The sequence below is a fragment of the Vanacampus margaritifer genome, chromosome 3 (assembly GCF_051991255.1).
Source record: "Vanacampus margaritifer isolate UIUO_Vmar chromosome 3, RoL_Vmar_1.0, whole genome shotgun sequence".
In the NCBI taxonomy this organism is placed as follows: domain Eukaryota; kingdom Metazoa; phylum Chordata; class Actinopteri; order Syngnathiformes; family Syngnathidae; genus Vanacampus; species Vanacampus margaritifer.
This window is the reverse complement of record NC_135434.1, coordinates 13,611,775-13,628,317: the sequence shown is the minus strand read 5'-3', so window position 1 is coordinate 13,628,317 and position 16,543 is coordinate 13,611,775. Positions and strand designations below refer to the sequence as shown.

Here is a 16,543-nt window from a genome sequence, read left to right as displayed (position 1 = left end):
ATAAAATGGCAGATTTGCAAAAAAAAAAACAACTTGTCCCATTACTTTGTGGTCCGGTTTTCAAATATGGAGATAGTAATGGCTTTAACCATATCATATTAAGCATTTAAGTTTAAGAATTTAAGTGAATTTGTTAAAATGTATATTTACTTGTACATTTTTGTTTCCAGAATGTTCTCCGTCATTCACTTGCATGTACCTAAAGTATGCTAGCTTCTTTCTTTTTTTTTCTTCTTCTTCTTCTGCTTCTGATTGGTTAGTGTTAGTCAGCTGATAATGGTTCAGTAAAGTTGAAAATAAGAGGAAATCTCTCTCCATCCTCCCTTTTCATTTTATAAAGAGTTTTCCATTAACCACCAATGAATCCTTACGTTAGCTCCTGGTGGACAAAATTCAACACCTTGTCCAGACTAAAGCTACGCCTACGCTATGTGTATTATTTTTTTCTCACAAATCTGCCAAATTAAGTTTTTTTCTCACAAATTTGCCAAATTTGCGAGTTTGGATACAAAACAACCCAAAGTTGGGGCAGTGGGGCACATTAGCCCCAGGAGTTGGTCGGTCCATTTTTTGACTCAAATTGTTTTGTTTTGTTTTTTCATTTTTTTTTTAATTGTTCACATAGATTTGCAGTTAATCTACAGTATTTCTATTCCCTTCTTGGCCAAAAGCTGCATTCATTGACTTTTTATTGCAAATGTGTGTGGTGGGAGGTCATGCATGTTCCAGCATGAACACATGATGTTTTGTGAGTTTTTGCGGAATTAGGACGGACAACCCAAATGAATATTTGATGGCATAAGTGCTTTTATTTTATACCGCTTGGCGTGGACGTGGCTGGTTGCACAAAGCTTGTCGGGGCACACACAAACGCACACACATGCTGCACGTGTACCTTGCTCCTGTTAAACTGAAGGCACTTCATACTCGCGGGCTCTATTTAAGTGTGTGTATGTGAACCAGAAAGAAGGGCACTTTGCCATCATTAAGTGAGGCTCATGTAGAGACTGACCGGGTAAATTTTTAATATCCAGGCCTTTGACAATATAAAAAATGGATTTGGCTCTTGTTGGACATGACATAGACTCTTAAACGCCATCTTCCTCTGTGAGCCAAGCATCCTCTTTATTTAGCGCCGTCTCGATCTTCTCGGCTTGTTTGGCTTCTCACGCTGCCTCTGTTGTCTGTCCTCAAGTGTCTGCCCCAGGGACGAGGACGAGTTTGACTCCATGATCCGTCTGCGGCCTTCCTGGCAGCATTCGTGTGGATGCATTTCCTCTCTTTTTCCGATTTCACAGCCCCCTAACACTTCTGTCACTGAGGAAGAAGTCCTGACGAGAATGAGGATGAGAGCAAAAATACATAAATGTGGACGGAGACAGCTCATTAGATGACAAAACAATATTTTATTGTACTTTTTTTTAATTTAACATAATAGAAAATGGTCAAACATTTGACTTTTGCATCAACAACTAGTCTAATAATAATGATAATAATAATAATGATTAATTATAAATAATTAATTTTAATATTTTAATATTTTATTTTTATATAAATTATTTTTTATATAAAATAATCTATTTAAATAAATTATTGAATAATTTATTTAATTTATACATATATGATAGGTATGTGATTTATGTAAATTACATAATAATGATAATAATAATAATAATAATATCATTATTAGATACATATGTAATTTGAAAAACAGCTTTTAAAAGCTAAAAATATTTGGTACATTCAATGTTCAATAGAATTGTAGCTTCCAATAGAAATGTCAGGATCAATTTCTATTGACTTACCGTAATTGATTTTTTATTTTTTTTATTAATTTGCTTAATTGTATGTACAGGGACGAGTCACAATAGTAGGTGCACAATCTGTGCCGACGGCATCTATCTGTCACAATTTAATGAGAGACTCAATTCCAGAACCTTCACAACGAAGATTTCAACCATTAGGTAAACCTGCACAATCTCATCTATTAAAGTTTTGAAATTAAAAGAGCATAAAGTATTCAATATAGTTGCAATTTCTGCATTGTTGGTGCCCATTACCAAACATGGAAAGAAATGACTGCAAAGACAACATGGTGGGAAATAAATCTAAATTTGCCAAATTGATCTCTCTAGAGGGTAAATTTGCATTTAACGTTTCCAAGTTCTCCTGCTATGTGAATGCAAAACGGGCGCTCGAGCTTTGCGTGTGTTTTTGTTTTCTTTTGACGTGTGTTTGTGTGAGTGCGTGTCCCGGTGAGCGAGTAAATCTCAGCAAATGCCCGGAGGACTCAAATCAATCAGTCCTGCTTAACTGAGCACAAATTCAACCTCCATCAGCAGGTTATTGAGCAGTTAGAGGACACGTTGCCTACACTGATTTGCTATAGGGACACATGTGGTGACAAAATGGCAGTGTCAGGGTTATTATTGACAGATTTGACAGAAAAATATGTATCATGCTGCAGTGTCATGCGAAAAAGGTGCACCACTAACCAGTTTGCATTTTAATCTTTTAAACAAGTATGTCCACTGCTCACTGTGGTTTATATAACTACCAAGCTGTTAAACAGGTTTTTGTTTGCAATAGTTTCAAATTTACATTCATGTTTTTAAAAAACAAACAAACATTTTTTTTTATTGAAAACTGAAACATTTCTATTCATCTGAGGTCATATTTTGGTCATTGCTATTTGCATCTGGCACAAGTCTGTCAGACCACACAAATATATTTTGTCAGTTTCAGGTCAGTGAGTTGAGCAGGTTGACGAAGTTCAGTTAGGATCTGGGTTCAAGGCGACATCATCCTCTCTGACCTCAATTCAAAAGCAACGCCTGAATTTCATTGCTAAATTCCTGTAGTTTTTAATCCATCATTGCTTTTGTCAATGTATTTCTTTGAATTATAGTTAGTTATTTAGTTTGTTAGCTAACTAGTTCACACATGATTACGAGGCTCAATTATGTTCTGGGGCTGCTTTGCTAAACCCGGCACCGTTCTGTCAGACCACAATTCCAAAGGGTAAGGGAATCAATAATGTTGACCCGACACCAACTTCTACTATTGAAAATGAAAATTGGGTGGGTGTATCATAACATGATGTACGGAAAAGTCTCAATGGGAAATTGAACAAGAAATCAGCCATCACTTTTTGCCCACAGCCAACATGGATAGTAGTCTTCATCTCTTCCACAGGCCTATAAGCGGTAGAGAGAGTACAAATTCAAGCTCCACCCCGACACCATTTAATGTGGGCCATTCATCACCAGTCTTGTAATCACAATTTTTCCTCCACTTTTCTTAAGGATGTACCCCCTCCCCATTCGACAGGACAGCCCAACGGCTTTGTGTTTTTCAAATCAATTAGCCACCTTTGATTTATAAACGCCGCCATTTCCTGCCAGATTAGCGGTTTGCAGGCACACCCCCGCTAAATCGGAGTTGAATATTCAATGAGGGCTTTGCCACCAAACGATTGATGAGCAACAGCTGCAACGCCACATGGTCTGATGAACACATGAAATGTGATCATTATTTTTCACAAAATAAGGGTTACACAGTCAGCAGGCCTCACCTGTCTTTTTTTTCCTACATCGTCTGCAGGTTAGGCTGTATATTTAGAAAATGGGAAGGGATAACCATGACGTATGATATTAGCTAAAACTGATCTAGCCACTTGGCTGCCCCCTACGTTCCAAAATTTTTGAAACACTATTGCAGTGTTTCAGCTTCAACTTTCAACTTTGGCGGGTGTTTGCGCTCTAGTATCGCTTGTGTGCATTTTCCAGTTTCTAAACACATTTATCTGTGTTCTTTTTTTTTTTTTTTCCTGGAGAGCTCAGTATTGTTCATTCGATTTGACATGCCATCATTGCTCTCCTTTTTTATTTTTATTTATTAATTTTTTTTATATATATATATATATATATATATATATATATATATATATATATAATTTTTTTTATTATTTCTTTTTTTTGTATGTGGGTGAGTATGATTTGTGCGTGTGTGTGTGCGTGCGTGCGTGCGAGCGTGTGTGTATTCATTAGTTCACCTAAAACCTATTAAAAAAAATCCAATACTAATAATATAATATAATAATAAATTGCCAAATGCAGAAACATCAATGTAAGTTATCACGATGTAGTGGCTCTCGCTAACAGGCAGAATTAAGTAACCAGAATTAGGTTAAAAAATTCTATATACGTAGACCATGTTTCTATAAATTTTGATATTTGGTTTTTATTTGAGGCAGATATTTTTTCCATTAAAATGTGATTTATGAAGAGGTTAGACCATTGGTCGATATTCAGTTTGTTTATTTTTCCAGTTAACAAGAATTGTTTTTTTTGCGATAGTAAGGGCTACAAGTGTAGATTGAAATTGTTTATGTGGTAAGTCAGTTGTTGTTAGGTCACCTAGCAAACACAAGTTTGGAGATAAAGGTATTCTACAGTCCAAAATAGCGGAAAGTTTTTCTAAGACTTTAGTCCAGAAATACATAACCGGAGTACATAACCATAAAGCATGAACATAAATGTCTGTAGTGTTTTGTAAACATTGGAGACAAATGTCGGAGTCTGAGAGTCCCATTTTCTTCATCATATATTGAGTAATGTATGTTCTGTGAATAATTTTATATTGGATAAGTTGTAAATTAGTGTGTTTTGTCATTTTAAATGCGTTTTCACAAACTTGAATCATTTATCTGTGCTGTTTTGTACTACGTGCTACATTTTTCCCCTGACTGTGTCTGTGTGTGTGCGCACGTGCAGAATACATGATGAGTAGATACTGACTGCGTGGCAGAGTGTTTATTGATCGCTCTGTGTGTCTGCATGGCCTTTATGGACTGAACATCCGGCCTGTATTTACTGGCATTACTTGACCTCAGCATATGCATCACCACCGCAAAGATGCTGCTGATGCTTTTCTTATTGTCATTATGATTTGGTTTCATTTATTTACAATCATAAAACTGCACGGCGGAGTTGAAGCCAGCAGGGAATTGTTGGCTGGGATTTCAAAGCAGCCGAGCAAAAAGAAGAGAAGTGGATTTTTGGGATTTGTCAGCTTTGATAGCAATCGTTTAGATGTAGAGCCAAAAAGAACTTCCGTGATGAAAGAAGTCGGCGTTAGTCTTGAAGACGCATGGCCAGACGTGAGGTCACGCTCACACCTGAAATATTCTTGCCCCGTTGTGGACGTCTGCCATTACCAGTATTGCAGCACCTGTATACACTATTTTACTTCATCCTGCATACAGTTTGGCCAGTTATGTTTATTTATTTGTTGTGCTTCTTCTTCGTTAATTAACTAATTAATTAAACACAAAAAAAGATCGCATTAATCATGTATTAACTCAGATTAATCGCTATGTTAATTTTGACCACAGATTATCTTTTATCTTAACAGAGGATGGTTATGTTAAAGGTAGCACAGGTTGTGTTTGAGCAACAAACATAACTAACTACATGCATTAAAGTAAAGCATTTAATAAATATTTGTGTATGACATTCAAAATATTTGTTCATGTCAAACTATTTTTTTTCCCCCATTTTAAATTATGCAAGTAATTAACTGATTAGAAAAAGGAATGAATAATTTTGAAGATGTCCTCATAACATTTAATGTAAAAAATAATATTAACGCATGACAGGCGCTCTTTAAATTTGGTGGACAAAAAATGTTGGTAAAAAAGCCTTTTTAATTAAGCGATTAATCGTGATTAATCAAATATCTAAGATGTGATTAATCTGATTTAAAAAATTAATCGTTTGGCATCTTTAATAATAACATAGTTCAACTTTTAATTGAAAACATATAGACCTTGTGTGTGGTTGGATGTTTGGTATGTCATGTCACATGGTATCAAGACAACTGGGAAGTGTTTGAAAGAGTAAAAAAAAAAAGCACAATAAATCCAAATGTTGATTGTTTGTTCTGTAATTTTTTTTTCTAGAGAGACACCAAAGGCCAATTCCTGTTCGACCATGTGTGTAATCACTACAACCTCCTCGAGAAGGATTACTTTGGTATTCGCTATGTGGATCCAGAGAAACAGAGGGTAAACTGCACACTCGTTCACTTAAAATAACGCATCTTATATGCACATGTGCATGAGAGAGATGTAACCTATAGCTTAGGCTTGTTTATTTTCGGCCACTATACATATACACTGTATGTCTGTACATATACAGTGTATAATATGTGTGTGTTGCCATTTCCCATCTTTTTTGATGTGTTTGTATTTTTATGAGCATTTTAAGCCTACAATTAAATGAAAAGAGGCTGCCATCACGATAAAGTGTTCTCCTTGAATATATCCAGAAGGATCTGCATTGCCAAGTGCTATATCATTGCTTAAAATGATGCACTTGTGATGATAAACAGCTGTTGAGGTGATATTTCATCTCAACTAGGAGAGCCTTGGAATGTTTTTTGATGTTAATGATGATTTGTGGAGCTGAGTTTTTGAAAGTGTAATATTCAACAATGCATAATAATGTAACATTAATATTGAATTTAGCTTTTTTTTTTTTTTTTTAAGCATTGGCTGGAGCCAAATAAAGCTGTGGTTCGACAGATGAAATGTAAGTGCACCTTCTTGTGTCATTTGCATGGATGAATGTGATTAAGCAGATATGGGGATATAAAATACAGTATGGTTATGTAAAAAAGATGTTCACATCCTTTTACTACATTCAAGCAGTTTTTAACCAATATTACTACCACAAAAAAATAACCTTAAAAAATATTTTTTTTATATTTAGAAAATATATTTTAATATTTAGTTTAATTTGCATTTCTTTTTATATTGTTCTTTAGATTTATTTTCAATTTGAATTAGAAATTTGGAAAAACCCAATGGAACGATAACATCAAAATGCCTCTACTGTAATGAACGCATACCCTTCAATCATAATGTTTTTATTGAACTACAATAAAAACTTTTTTCAGTGTTTCATACTCTTGTTAACAAAAGTGGAAAAAATGTTTAACTAAGAGAAAAATTGTTAAAATGATTTTTTTTTTACGTCTAAAGCCGTCAATGGCAGTGAATGAGTTACAATGGTTAAAAAAAAACGAAATACTATAAAAGGTCTCCCCACAATAGTTGCCTCCTCCATCTGCAGTTGAGTAAATAAACGCCTCCGGTCGCTGTGTGAGGAAGAACCCTCTTTTCTGACTGTCCTCTCTCTCTTCCTTCCCGTCTTCTTGGCGTCTTTTAATGGCCGTGCTGTTCTTCCTGTTCTGCTATAAACTGATAACGGAACGGGGCTATTAGCGGTGGAACATGCGCCAGGGAATTAGCGAGAGAGAGATTGAGATAGCGGCGGAGGAAATGTAAGACATGGATAGATAATGTGGCCAAAGAAAGAAGGAACGTCCGGAAAACTGAGACGAGGAGCTGTGTTGACAGGGAAGGCGAGAGAGAGGAAAAAGAAGAGTCGTCCTGACGTGTCTTCCTCTCCCTGTGGCGGAATTGTCTCCTAAATTAGGACGTGACGTATTCTGTTTTGGACATTGACGTCACATTTGCATACATGTGCCAACTCTGCTTTAAAAAAAAACATCTTAGCCAGTAAGCAGCTCGTGTTTTTGAGGGTGCTGGTTTGAGCACTTCGACTTTCATATTCGTTAACATGTATTATGTATTATGTGTGGGTTCTTCTTTTCCCCCCCAGTGACATGATCACCCCTTTAAAGGCAAAATCTGCCAAAATTCATGGTGGTCCCATTTAAAAGAACTGCTCCCATTTCTTTGCTATTTTTACTCTCTTTTTTTTATGGAACGATGTGATTCAATTCAATTCTGTTTTAATTGCATTTAATATACCGATTTATCCTGTTCATGGTTCACTATTCACAAATTCACATACACATTTTTTTGTTTTGTTCTTTCTGTTCAGTTTTTGTGTTTTTTCTAAATCTGTGTCACCAACGTCCTGTTTAAATAAGAAAGGAGTACAGTAATTGGTGTCAAGGAAGTATATTGAAGTAATACATCTCGATTGAAAGGCAAATTTTGTAATGCAAGGGGAGGCTGGGAGCTCATTTTAGTCTGGAATGTTAGGGGAAGTTACGGAATGTCATCGATGAATGGGCATGGACATGCATAATTTTTCGTGTGCATTTTTTAAAACCAAGTAATCTGTGAGCAATAAAACAAAAATTAAAGGTAATGTAATGAGTTTGAAAAGTGTTTTCTGATTATAGCTTGTAGTATATTTGCGGTTCAAACCACTATTAACATGGGCAATTATAAACCTTTTTATGGGTGTGTCAATTACTTGCATTTTTTGAGCAGGGGTGAGCAGCTCCGGTCCTCGAGAGCCACTATCCTGCATGCTTTCGGCCCCGTTCACACGAAAGCCAGTTTTAATGTATCCTCGCAAGTTTCTTACCGTTCAGGCCGTTCTTCAACACGATGGCGAGGTTTACAAGTGTACAAGATTTGTTTGAGGAACGAAGCCGCCTTTGCTTCCGTCTGGAAGGGGCCTCAGATGTTTCCCTCCTCCAGCACACCTGATTCAAATGATCAGCTCATCAGCAAGTTCCATATGAACCTGATAATGATCCTGATCATTTGAATCAGGTGTGTTGAGGGAGGGAACCATGTAGGTTAGTGGCCCGCGAGGACCAGGGTTGCCCACCCCTGGATTTGAGCCAATTGCAACATGAGCGACAAGGAAGCAATGTCTACTGTGATAGCAATAAAAAAGTGAAACAGAAATGACAAAGACAGAAATCTGAAAGAATAACCCTGACGCCAATCAAGAAAATGCACTTTATGTATGTGTGTTTGTTTTGTGTGCCTCCGCAGCTCTGCAGCCCTTCACCATGTGCTTCAGAGTCAAATTTTACCCTCACGAGCCAATGAAGATTAAAGAGGAGCTCACAAGGTAGAAGAACCCTTTTTACACAATGACTGCTCTACTTGGTGATTGGTTCCTTGGTAACTGGGGAAATATGGGAACACTGCCTGCAAATGAGCAGGAACAAATTGGAATTGAATTCAAGTCCTCGAATTTTGTTCCTCGGAGTCCGCCATAGTCTGTCACTAACCTATGCTAACACAGTAAGTTATAATTACAACTCATTGTTAGTATGAAAAAGATAGACAATTGTATTTTTACGCCGTGGAATGTTGGGACCATTGTATAGGGTAGAGGTGTGATTCCCAAGTGAGAGATCATCAGGTGTGCTGTAGGAAACTATCAATTTCACTTAATTGGTCTGAAAATTATCTTATTTATTTATTACAAAAAAAAATACTTTGTTCAATCTATGCCAGCTACGTACGTATCGTGCTAAAAATAAAAATACAAACATTTTCCACTCGAAGAAGATGAAATTTATACAACAAAATAACATAAAATATGATAGTGATATTGATGGCATTGGGGAGCGGTTAGCAAATCTGTCTCACAGTTCTTAGGCTGGGGGTTCGAATCTGGGCTCCCTGTGCTTGCATGGGTTTCATGCACTCCTTCCGCATGTTCAAGTCTTAGAGTTCTGTTGTAATGTATTTATTGTGTGGCTTTATGTGCTGTGGTGTTTTTTCCAGGCTCATACTGTGCCTCCCTTTAAAGAACTTGAGCCTTGTGTTTTTTGTTCCCTCCCCGTTTTTTCTTTTCTTTCTTTTCAACCAAAAAATTCCGGGCCTTGAAAGGTGACAAGCTTGGCTTCCCATTCAGTCTCTGTGACTGATATTTGCTTTTTGGGGGGGAGGTTAGGGTTCAATAAAGTAATCGGATTCAGAATCAATCATTCCAAATTTTAAATTGTATATCGGTGTGAATGTGAATGGTAAAGTTTGTTTATATGTGACTTGTGATTGGCTGATGACCAGCTGGGATAGCCTCCAGCTCATCTATGAGGGTAAGCGCTGTACAAAATGGATATAGATATTGATTTACCCCAAAAGAAATAGAACTCTTACTTAAAAAGAAAAAGACCTTAGCGCTATCATTGTAAAATATGTAACAGATCCAAAACTAACAAGGAATAAAGAAGAAAGTGTTGATCTTTTGTGATTCCATGTACTCATGAAGGGTGTTCCGTGCTCTGCCTGATCAAAACGATGTTTTTGTGTAGATAGAATGGGCTGATCTGGCTTTAAACCACAATATCCTTCTATAGTATGAACGATGGTGCCGGTGCTGGAGTCAGAACATATTCGTACTTCTGCTTCCTCCAGGCTTCATCTAATTCACATGGACCAGTTAGCCCCGCCTCAGTAACCGTGGCAACAAATACATCCCCTGACTGCGGCGCCGCTGTCATTTCTGATTTCCTTGGTAACGCGACACGCTCCGAGACGTTGAAATTTCAAGCCATTCCCGGGGTTACCCCCGCCTCAAGTGTGTATGTTTTCATATCGCAGCATCACATTCTTTTCAGTCATGAAATGCTGCATTATGAATGTTTGAAGAATATGGTGACAATGTTTTCATATTAGCTGGATTTGAGGTCACTGGATGTGTTGCGGGATAATTAATCTGTATTTCATCATTCACTGTTTTTTGCATTCCGCTCTTGATTTCAGCTAATTAATACAGAAAAGCATCAAAACAAATGCAAATGTACACTATTTATGTTTCTTTGTACAGGACAGCAGAGAGTGATGAATATTCCTGACATGTCAGTTTTGCTGTCAAATACATAGAAACCTATGTAGTCGTAAACTTTTAAGAGAGCGTGAACATTGTGAACCAAATGCAAATGATATTTAATCAGCGTTTGCATTTTGATTCTCTTTTCTTTTTTACATCTGCAGGTACCTGCTGTACCTCCAGCTGAAGAGAGACGTCTACCATGGCCGCCTCCTCTGTCCCTTTGCGGAAGCCGCCTATCTCGGCGCGTGCATCTTGCAAGGTGAGGCCGAGTTTTGGATCAATAATTCAGTGTACAGTAGTACGCATTCACACAGGTGTCACCAGAGATCACACCGGGCTTGGCATTTGGCATGCGCTGTGTATTGTTCATCGGTGATGATGCGGAGTTCTCCCGCTGCACATCAGGAGCGCTGCCTCCACTGCAGCATCCTTTTGTGGGATCTGTTTTTATATGGTCGCAGTGCTGAGTGTTGCATCTCACCCATGGGGGCAGAACAGGTCGTGTTTACTTGAGTGAAACATAGTGAACCCAGATATCACTGTATAATGTACACTCTAAAAACAGTTGGGTCAAAAGTAACCCAATTATGGATCAAAAATGGACCGATCCACTTTATGGGTCAATTTGACCCAACTTTCTTGGTTGTTCTATACAAAATCCCCCCCCCCCCCCCCCACACACTTTTTTTTTTTTTACCTAAGTAAAGGATCTGACCAATATTTATGAGTTGTTTTACACTAAAATACCCATTTCTTGACTCAAAGTTGGGTTAAATTCACCCAGGGATCGGTCAACTTTGACCCATAGTTGGGTTATTTTTGACCCAACTGTTTTTAAAGTGTAATAAGAACCCTGAAAAAGCGATCGCTAAATGCTGCAGATTTCTGTGATCTAGTTTCCATAATATGTACGTGGATACAAAGTACGTTTCAAGCAAGTTTACTTACAATAAATTAAAAATGAACTCAACTCACCTTTATTTATAGAGCACTTTAACTGGATACAAAGTGCTGTACATGGAGTAAAAATTAGACATACAAAAACAAAGACAGTTAAAAGTAATGAATTAATAACCATAAAAGTTGAAAGGGGAAGTCAACCCTCCAAAAAATTCTTAACAATAATACTCGGCCTACCAGGAAGTGAACAGTTCAACCTCTGCGAGGATGTGTTTTCTACTCCTGTAGAGAATTAGCTTTAGCATCTTTGGCTATAGTACACAGACAATGAAATGTGTCTAAAGCAGAGGTTGGCAAACATCCATGCTCAAGGGCACATTGGAGTTTTGAAATGGACAAATCGGCCAGGTTATTTGTAGTAAGCCAAACATTTTCTTTACTGTAATTTGTTCTGTGCAGCCCCACTAGTCTAAATACGGTATTTTGGTTAATATTGCGATAGTGCAACCCTGGCCAACCCTGGCCAACCCTGGTCCTCGAGAGCCACAATCCAGCCTGTTTTCCCTGTTTCTCTCCCCTAACACACCTGGTTCATGATCAGGATCGTTATTAGGCTTCTGCAAAGCTGGCTGATTAGCTGATCATTACATTCAGCTGCGCTGCAGGAGGGAAACATGGAAAACAGGCTGGATTGTGGCTCTCGTAGACCAGGGTTGGCCACCCCTGGAATATGAGTTATGCAGCAAAATCCAACCGTTTTCAGGGAGCGGCCATTTTGCCACTTTCTGTCGACTAAAGATGACATCACAGTTGCTCAGGGCTCAGACAACAACCAATCACAGCTCACCTGTTTTCTGAAGATTAACTGTGATTGTTTGTTAACTGAGCCCTGAGCAACTGTGATGCCATTTTCACTCGATAGCAAGTTGCAAAATGGCCGCCTTCTGATATTGATAAAAACTGCTGAATTTTGCTGCTTAACTCATATTCCACTAACCCAACATTAACCAGAATACAATATTTAGACTAGTGGGGCTGTGTAGAACATATTATTGGCAATATTTTTTGGGTGGGGTTGACTTCCCTTTTACAACTACAATTAATAACCATAAAATACTAAAACAATGACGAGTCTCATGCGGAGTCAAAAGCCATGGAAAGGAAATGAAAGGAAATACCATTCTTTCTTAAGATGAAACACAGTGGCAGTAAATACAATGGAAACAAGAGGGGCCTCAAAATTGAACCCTGTGGAACACCAAACGACAGAGTCAGAGCGGGCAACCAAGGCTGGACACAACACTTAGACAGAAACTGGACAAAAGCATCACATATGTGCTTCACTTTTTAAGATTGTCAGACAAGTGGAAAAGTAGAAATTACCCGTTACGGTACGTGGATGTTGGAGTCTGACTGCTTTGAAGTCCACTCAATGACTTACTTCCTGTTTATATTTTTCTTGTCTCACCTTCTCTGAGCAGCCCTTGTTGAGGCTGGAAAAATGGGAGGTTCTAATCAATACAGTAATTCACTTTTCTATGTACAAAATGCTGCTAAATTCTCAATTTAACTCACACTACACAATGTACGAATCGCACACAGAACACGTCCACGACTCCACGCGCCACTAAGAAACACTTAAGCGCAAACTCATGGTTGAGAGGAACGTGTGCGTGGATCAGGAGCGGGATTTGTTCTGTTCAAAGTGAACACGTCTGGCCGAGTGCTCCGGGATTGGCTCGTGTGAAAGCACAGAGTCCTCTCACTTCCAACTGTCACAATGTAATGAGGACAGGCCCCTTTAGGGTGATGACTTCACAGCTGCGGATTAGTTTTAATTAGGCAACGCTTTGATTTCATCATTAGACTGATTTGTAATTAACACTGGATTTCAGAGGCATGTGGGACATTTCATGTGTTTACAGATAGGGGTTATACTGTACAGTCATCCCCGCATATATTCGCGCTTCACTTGACAAACTCATGACTCGACCCCTATGACTGATTGGACTCCAAAATAAATGTCATTGTTAACTGTACACAAATGTATGTAAAATGACAGCTTTTAAAACGTGGTGTGATGTAGTAGGTTGGATTTACACTACATGGTTCAATTGACACAATTTCAATGATTTCCTCTGAGTGGCACAATTGGAATATGTGTCATGGGAGCGTGGGAAAAAAACATGGAATTGGTTATATTCAGTGGAAAATTGTGAGGTCAGTGTCATCACTCCATTCTGTGTCAGTGCAGTTGATATAGAATGAACATAATGAAAAAATGGCAGTGACTGCTATAAGTGTGGCTGTCTTACAGTTCCTAATGATTATAAGTTCACAATATCGACAAAAATATTGGGACACATGTTCATTATGCCTACAGGAAGTGGAAAAGGAAGAAAATATGGAGCTTCCACTCTTCCGGGAAAATATCCAAGTGTGTCTATGGGGAATTTTTGTCCATTCATCCAGAACATTCACATTCTCTCTGATGGGCTTGTTACGTACCAAAAACATTAAGTGGGCCTTTATGGACTTTGTTTTGTGCACTGGGGCACAGAAATTGTTCACTAAAAGTTGGAAGCAAAACAATTGTCCAAAATGTCTGATGGGGAATTAAAGTTTTAGTTGAATTGAATATGTGGTGTTGACGGTTCAGTGCATATCTTGGTTTTAAAAGATCACTGTTCAGTTCACTTTGGGTAGTTGAATAGTCTGAATTATTGTGCTATAAACCACCAATCATGCCATTTATTATTGATTTGGCTCCAGTTGAAGTGCTCCGGAGAGGCTTTTTAAATTCCACTACAAGTTTCATTTGTACAAATCTAGTTTTGCTTTTGTTTTGTTTTTTTCATATGGCAAGCCATAATGTCAGAAGCTGAGCTGCATTGTATTTGTTTACAGACTACACAGGAAAATTTTGTGGAAAAAAATTTACTCAAATTTAAAACAAAATAAAAATATTTTAATCACTCAAGGGTTGAAGAATGATCACAGAGATGGGAAATGTCAGAATATTGCTGGTGTCAGGTGTAATCCTCAGACCTCCGACCATTTTTGGGCTCCTTTTGGACACACCTGCAATGTTATTCAGCAGTAGGCGTGGCATAGCTCAAGTGATAGAGTGGTCATCTCCCATCCTGAAGGTTTTGGGATTGTACCTGAAACCTTGAGTGAGTTTTTATTTTTATTTATTTTTGAAATTAGATATTAGGGTGACCATTCCCATCCCCCCCCCCCCAAAAAAAAAAAAAACCACACAGTGTACTTCATCTCCTATTTGTCAAAAAATGCCAACCGGACATTTTCATGAATTTATAAAACACCCGAACAGGACGTAGGAAAATGGCCTGTCCTCCCAAAAGACATTTTGGTCACCCTATTATATATAATATTTTACTCTCTTCACAGTGTAAAGTTGACTTTGTTTAGACTGGAACCAAATATAATTATTTTAGAATTAAATTTACGGATTGTACTGAGTACGAGTGTGACAACTAGTTACCCTTACGTAATGTGTTCTGTGCTGAAAACCTTAAAAATCAGTTGTCATATTATATATTTGCTCCTGCATTAATTTTCTTACCACTTATGTGACCCGCGAGCCTTGAGTTTGACACCTTTGTCGTAGTGTATTCACCTCAAACATTTTGTCTCCATTCAGCCGAGCTGGGAGACTACGACCCAGAGGAGCATCCGTCCGACTACATCAGAGACTTCAGGCTGTTCCCCAAACAGTCGCTTAAACTGGAGAGGAAAATCATGGACATACACAAGACTGAGCTCAGGTGAAAAAAAATGAGCATGATCATGTCTGTGTCACATGTTTCTTACTGGCTGTTTGATCTGTACACGCACTTAAACGAAAATTGGAGAACACACTTGAAAATCTAAAAAAAAAGAAGAGCTGATGTGTTGTGGATGGAAGCGACTGGAGGGAAGATGCTATTTATAGTTGGTGTGAAATTTGATTTAAGGCGTGTAAGAAATGGCGCTGGAATCAGGAATTTGCTTTTGACACTGTGTTGGATATAAATGTCACTGTTGCCTTATAGCAAGAAGGTCTTCAGGGTGAATTCTGGATTGTCAGCGTTGTTTTTAGACAAAGTCCACAAATTGACAACAAGTCTTCTAAATTTGAATGCACCGGAAATGGTACAATCCTGAACTTCTGGAATGATCTCCGTCTTAGATCCAACAAACGTCTGAAGTCGTAAAATCCAGCTCAGTAATTTGACGTACCTTTGCTAGCAACTGCAGCCTCAACTTTTGGGTTGGGTTACTGCCTAGATCAGAGGTGCTCAAGTCCGGTCCTCCAAAGCCCCTATCCAGCCTGTTTTCCATGTCTCTCTAATCCAACACAGCTGAATCAAATCCTCGGCGAACTTTACAGAACCCTGATAACGATCCTGATCATGAATCAGGTGTGTTGGAGGAGCGAAACATGGAAAACAGGCCGGATAGGGGCTCTCGAGGACCATACTTGGGCACCCCTGGCTTAGATGGTTGTCCTTCTGGATTCTGGAAGGTTTTTCTCTTTCCACAGAGGAAAGCTGGGGCTGTGACAGAGTCACAGGGGTCTTACTCACCTCTCTCCTGATCTAGTAAAGAAAAGAAAAGTACAGATTATAGAGGCATGTTTCTGTACCCTTCCCCAGATCTGTGTCTCAAGACAGTCCTGTTTTAGAAGTTCTTTCAATAACTCAATGCTTGATTTAGGACCCTTTGTGTGTACCTTTTCAAATCATGTCCAGTCAAGGGAATTTACTCCTGGTGGAATTAAGGTGTAGAAACATTTCAGTGATGAGTATTGGAAACAGTAGTGAGCAGTGGGTGCAGTTTTTCGGGCTTCATGGCAAAGTCTGTAAATAGTACATTTTCACATTGTCCTTATCAGTTGTTCTGTGTAGAATTTTGACCCCCCAAAAATGAACTTGGATTCTTTTTGGATCCACTGCACATGTGACTATAGTGCTTGTGATGTATCCTGCGAAGTAAACCGTTACACGCCACTCTCC

At 38.3% G+C, this 16,543-nt stretch overlaps 1 protein-coding gene across 2 annotated transcripts in view; it reads left to right on the top strand.

Annotated features, from left to right (window-relative positions):
- The window catches only part of frmd3 (FERM domain containing 3), a 57,529-nt gene that overhangs the window by 14,435 nt on the left and 26,551 nt on the right, over nt 1-16,543 (top strand). For both annotated transcript variants that reach the window (XM_077562548.1, XM_077562546.1), the window contains exons 4-8: nt 5,963-6,067; nt 6,551-6,593; nt 8,828-8,906; nt 10,784-10,881; nt 15,190-15,313. In XM_077562548.1, the coding sequence (XP_077418674.1) occupies nt 5,963-6,067; nt 6,551-6,593; nt 8,828-8,906; nt 10,784-10,881; nt 15,190-15,313 (449 nt within the window). The remainder of the gene's footprint in view (nt 1-5,962; nt 6,068-6,550; nt 6,594-8,827; nt 8,907-10,783; nt 10,882-15,189; nt 15,314-16,543) is intronic.